General features: G+C 39.8%; 1 protein-coding gene across 4 annotated transcripts in view; it reads left to right on the top strand.

Moving 5' to 3' along the window:
* KDR (kinase insert domain receptor) overlaps positions 1-4808 on the top strand; it is a 58586-nt gene that overhangs the window by 7613 nt on the left and 46165 nt on the right. For all 4 annotated transcript variants that reach the window (XM_017540254.2, XM_017540256.2, XM_017540255.2 and 1 more), the window contains exon 2: positions 778-871. In XM_017540254.2, the coding sequence (XP_017395743.1) occupies positions 778-871 (94 nt within the window). The remainder of the gene's footprint in view (positions 1-777; positions 872-4808) is intronic.

The raw sequence follows: 4808 nt of genomic DNA on the forward strand, positions 1-4808 counted from the left end.
AGCTGGGCCTGTAATCCCATATACTTGGGAGGCTGAGGCAGGAGAATAGCTTGAACTCAGGAGGTGGAGGTTGCGGTGAGCCAAGATTGCACCATTACACTCCAGCCTGGGCAACAAGAGCAAAACTCTGTATCAAAAAAAAAAAAAAAATGCATGTATGTGTGGAATTGGGAAATGTTTTCTCTTTCTCAGTTCCTCTCCCTTGCTTTTAATGTACAGTCTTTATAAGCTTATTTCAGCTGTGGCAGTTTGGTCACCAGAGGAAGCGCACTAGAAAGTAGATAAAGGAAAATGAGACAAGGTCATAGATTCTTTCACTCTCTTCCAGTATGTACATAGATGAACTGTATAGAAATCCCTCTAAGTGGGATTCATTAATCAGCAATTTAGTCAAATGTGTACATCCTATGTTTTATAAGAAATGTCAGTGGGTCCTTTCCCAAGGGAGTGAGATCATCAGATGAAGGTTCATTTGGTTTCAATGTCCCATATCCTTTTGTAAGACCTTGAAGTTGGCAACACAGGAAAACAGGAACTCCACCCTAGCTCCATGAATTGCAGAACTGTTGTGTTGGTTTATGACCATCTGCCCATTCTTCCTGTTATGACACAGCTTGTGAACTTTTACTGTGAATAGTGAAAAGTAAATTCCCAGTTTTATACAATGAATTGCTGAGGAGGCCTTTTAAAGTATGGAGTATGCATTGTTGATGGAAGGTGTTTCCTATGAGGTCTAACTCAGTGGCAACTACATTCATTTGTTTAATTTGTTTCTAGGTTTGCCTAGTGTTTCTCTTGATCTGCCCAACCTCAGCACACAAAAAGACATACTTACAATTAAGGCTAATACAACTCTTCAAATTACTTGCAGGTAAGGATTCATTCTAGATCTAGATTTCCTGTGTTAAGTAACTCATTGTTTATTGAACGAAAATAATTTCCAGTAGAGCAGAATTGTAATAGAGCTTGTAGTAATTGTTCATAAGTGGTGAGGTTTCTAAGAAGTGATGTAATAATGAAAAATGAGAAGCATCTTCTCTCAAAAATTCTGTACAATTTTGCTGGTGTTTTTTATATTATTCTCTGCCAACATGCATACACACACACATACACATGCACACACACACATGCCAATAATCAGTATAGCCACCTGGCATATAGTAGGCATATACTCAATAAATATGAATGAATAAATGAAGCTGCGGGCTATTCCCTTAATACTCCAGATATACATTTAAGGAATAGAGTTGAAGAAATTTGGAACCATATTTATTATGCTCAGTATGACTCTTGGACATCTTATTAGCCCTTTCCAAAAACCTTACTTTGTAATACAATTATTACTATAATTTTAATATTTAGGCAGTAATATTTAATAGCAATTTAACATTTAGCCAGTAATATTACTGAGTGCATAATCTGCATAAATAATGGACTTTGGGCTCTGCCTTGATATTCTGGAATGCCTCTTTCTCCACTTGCAGGCAAGAAGTCATGCTATTGATTTTTGATAACTGGAGAAATAGACTTCTTTGTCAGGAAGAAGATGTAAATTTTGCCTTTCAGTCCTTCCCCAAGAATGAAAGACAGAAGACCCTTGAGTTTAATGTAGTGATCACACATGAAAGGCATAAAGGTGTCTTTGGACCTGTGTGTTTTTGGCAGAGGCTGTGACAAGCGGAGATGATGTTGCCTCCTGGAAGAGTGCTGGGGGTTCACAAAGGACCTTGGGTAGCTTATTGCCATTGCTTCATACTTGATGAATACTAAGCATTAAACAGAATGACACAGATCTATTTTAGACTGCTGTATAAAGGATACTGTAGTCCCCTTACCCATACCCAGCCCTTTGGGAAAAACACAGTAGCAGGTGCTGTTTCTCTAGCTTTACTAGTTCAAGACACATTTCCCACTAGATATTCCTTTTATCAACCCTCGATAACAAAGCTTATTTGAAATCCCCAAGGATTCCACTATCCCTTTTTTAAACCCTGCATAAACATTTCTTATGTTCTGAAAAAAACCATGGAGTGTGTTAAAAGTAACTTGATTGATGTAGCCAGAACTTCTTGGAAATTTCAAGTTCTTTGAATGAAAGGCCAATAACGTTACATTCTTCTTGGTGTTGACTATCTTCTCATCTTCCTTGGGGCCTTGTGGAGAAATGCTGCAGTACAAGCTATCTATGTTTTAATGTGAGGTCCTTACAAGGTCCGACGGAGTCTAGTTCCACCTCCTTCCTTCCTAACCTCACTTCTTACTCCCCTTTGCCCACTCTTACCTGGCTGCTCTGGCTTCCTGGCTCTTCCCTTAATTCTCCAGATTTGCACCTGTCCCAGGGTCTTCACATGTATTACTGTTCTTCGTGATGTTCATATGACTAACTTCATCAAGACCACCTCCTGCTAATTCTTTACCCTTTTCTTTGCATCTTCTATATTTTTCTCCATAGCACTAAATGCCGTCTTTCATACCATCAGTTTTACTTATTCTTTAATTGCCTGTTTTCTCCAGTTAGACTGAGGTTCCATAAAGGCATTGATGTTTGTCAGATTTCTTCACTGCTCTTTCTCCAGTCCTTAACAAGTTTGGCGTGTAGTAGGTGGTTAATAAATATTTGTTGAATGAAAGAATGTATTAATTAATAGAAAACTCAGGAATCTCTGTAAGTGACTTCTGAGTTTGTAACTTTTCATCATATGTCGATCCAACTTTTTGTTGGTAGAAGACTTTTTTTTTTAAATTGAGATGGGGTTGCCTTGTCACCCAGGCTGGAGTGCAGTGGCATGATCTTGGCTCACTGCAACGTCCACCTCCCGGGTTCAAGCAATTATCCGGCCTCAGCCTCCCGAGTAGCTGGGACTACAGGCGCGTGCCACCACACCTAGCTAATTTTTGTATTTTAATAGAGATGGAGTTTCACTATGTTGGCCAGGATGGTCTCAATCTCTTGACCTTGTGATCCGCCCGCCTCAGCCTCCCAAAGTGTTGGGATTACAGGCGTGAGCCACTGAGCCTGGCCACCTTTTCTTTTTAAGAAGATTTGTTACTTAGGAAAGTGTGTCTAGAATGTGACCTGTGGCAGTGAATTATGAGAGACCTTCAGGAGTTTCTCATTTTGGTAGCAGAGTGGGCATAGCATATTGAGAGTCATTTTTACTGCCATTTTTTTTTTCTTATAAGAAGTGGCCAAATAATGGGCACTTTCTCATTTGGATTGTAGTGTGAATTGTATATCATGTTTTCAGCGTCTTTCTCAACCTAGGGTTCCCCAGTCAAGTTTGAAATCTGTGTTATGCAAATGAATTGTTTTAATTTTCCTTTTCTTAGACAAAGTGGGACTCCATTACTGGAAGGTTTCTATTTTGCTTTTAAGCATTTTGGTTTTTTGTTTGCCTGTTTTGGGGGGCAGTTATTTGTTTCATGTTAAAAAGCACAGTGGCTCATTGCTGTAATCCTAGTGCTTAGGGAGGCAGAGGAGGGAGGAACGCTTGAGCCCTGGAGCTCAAGAAGTGCTAGGGCAACATAGCGAAACCCCATTTTCTATTTTAAACTTAAATATAGCCCCCCTTCCACACACAAAGTACTATGCAAATTAACTAGACATGATCACCCAGACCAGCAGCTGTCCAAGAGTGGCCCATAGACCACTGGTGGCAGGGTAACTTGAAATGCTTGTTAAAATGCATCTAAAGTCGAAACGATCTAAAAGTCTCTAGATCTCAAAAGATCTAAAGTCTTAAGAACAAAACTGCCCCAAATGTAAGTCAGTACCAATGCCAACTAATTTCTGAGATATATTGATATCACTTAGTCTCCAGTTTTAAAAAAACCATGTTATTGATCAACACTCTATGGTTATGTCAGCACCCTGGTTTGCACATCTGTGCAGGTGTGTGAGAACACGTGCAGTCACTTGTTCATTCTGCCTGCAGTTGTTCACATTGGGGTCCACAGATTCAAAGCATTGGATGTTTGCACTGGATATTTATTTATACGCTCTCTGTTTATACTGTCTCATACCTCCTTCTATTTGTTCATACTCTCTGTTATTTGCCCGACAACGTCAATGCCAGTTTAGGCCTAGAAAGTCAGTTTTTCTTAGTTGATGTGACTTAGAAAGCTTGGGTGCCTGCCCAGCATCAATTACTTTTTTAAAGCTGATATTTTCAAGGTCTTAATATGTGTTAAGACCCTAGCATAGTGGACAGGTTTTCTTTCTCTCATGCTTTTTCAACATCTCATAGCTCTTCACATTTAGCCGCAGAGAATTAAATCATCTTGCTGTAGAGTGACCCATGGTGAGGAATCTATGCCACAGTTCGTTCTTACTGCTTTTAGGTAAAGACAAGTTTCTTGTGTCTGAAATTTGGTGTCAGGATGAGCTCAGAGCGTTGATGAATAAGTTCAGATCTCTCAATGCTAATTCATTAGCATTACACTTAAAAATTCATACACTTTTTTAAAAAAGGGTAATGCTAATGAATTACGATAGAGAGAAAAGTATATTAATTTGCATGTATGTGTGAAATTGGGGAAATTTCACACATACAGAAAAGTATATTAATATGCATGGCTGGGTGTGGTGGCTCACACCTGTAATCCCAGCACTTTGGGAGGCCGAGGAGGGTGGATCACGAGGTCAGGAGATCGAGACCATCCTGGCTAATACAGTGAAACCGCATATCTACTAAAAACACAAAAAATTAGCCAGGCTTGGTGGCAGGAGCCTGTAATCCCAGCTACTCTGGAGGCTGAGGCAGGAGAATCTCCTGAACCTGGGAGGTGGAGGTGAGCCAAGATGGCGC

This window comes from Cebus imitator, unplaced genomic scaffold (assembly GCF_001604975.1).
Source record: "Cebus imitator isolate Cc_AM_T3 unplaced genomic scaffold, Cebus_imitator-1.0 Scaffold124, whole genome shotgun sequence".
Classification (NCBI taxonomy): Eukaryota; Metazoa; Chordata; class Mammalia; order Primates; family Cebidae; genus Cebus; species Cebus imitator.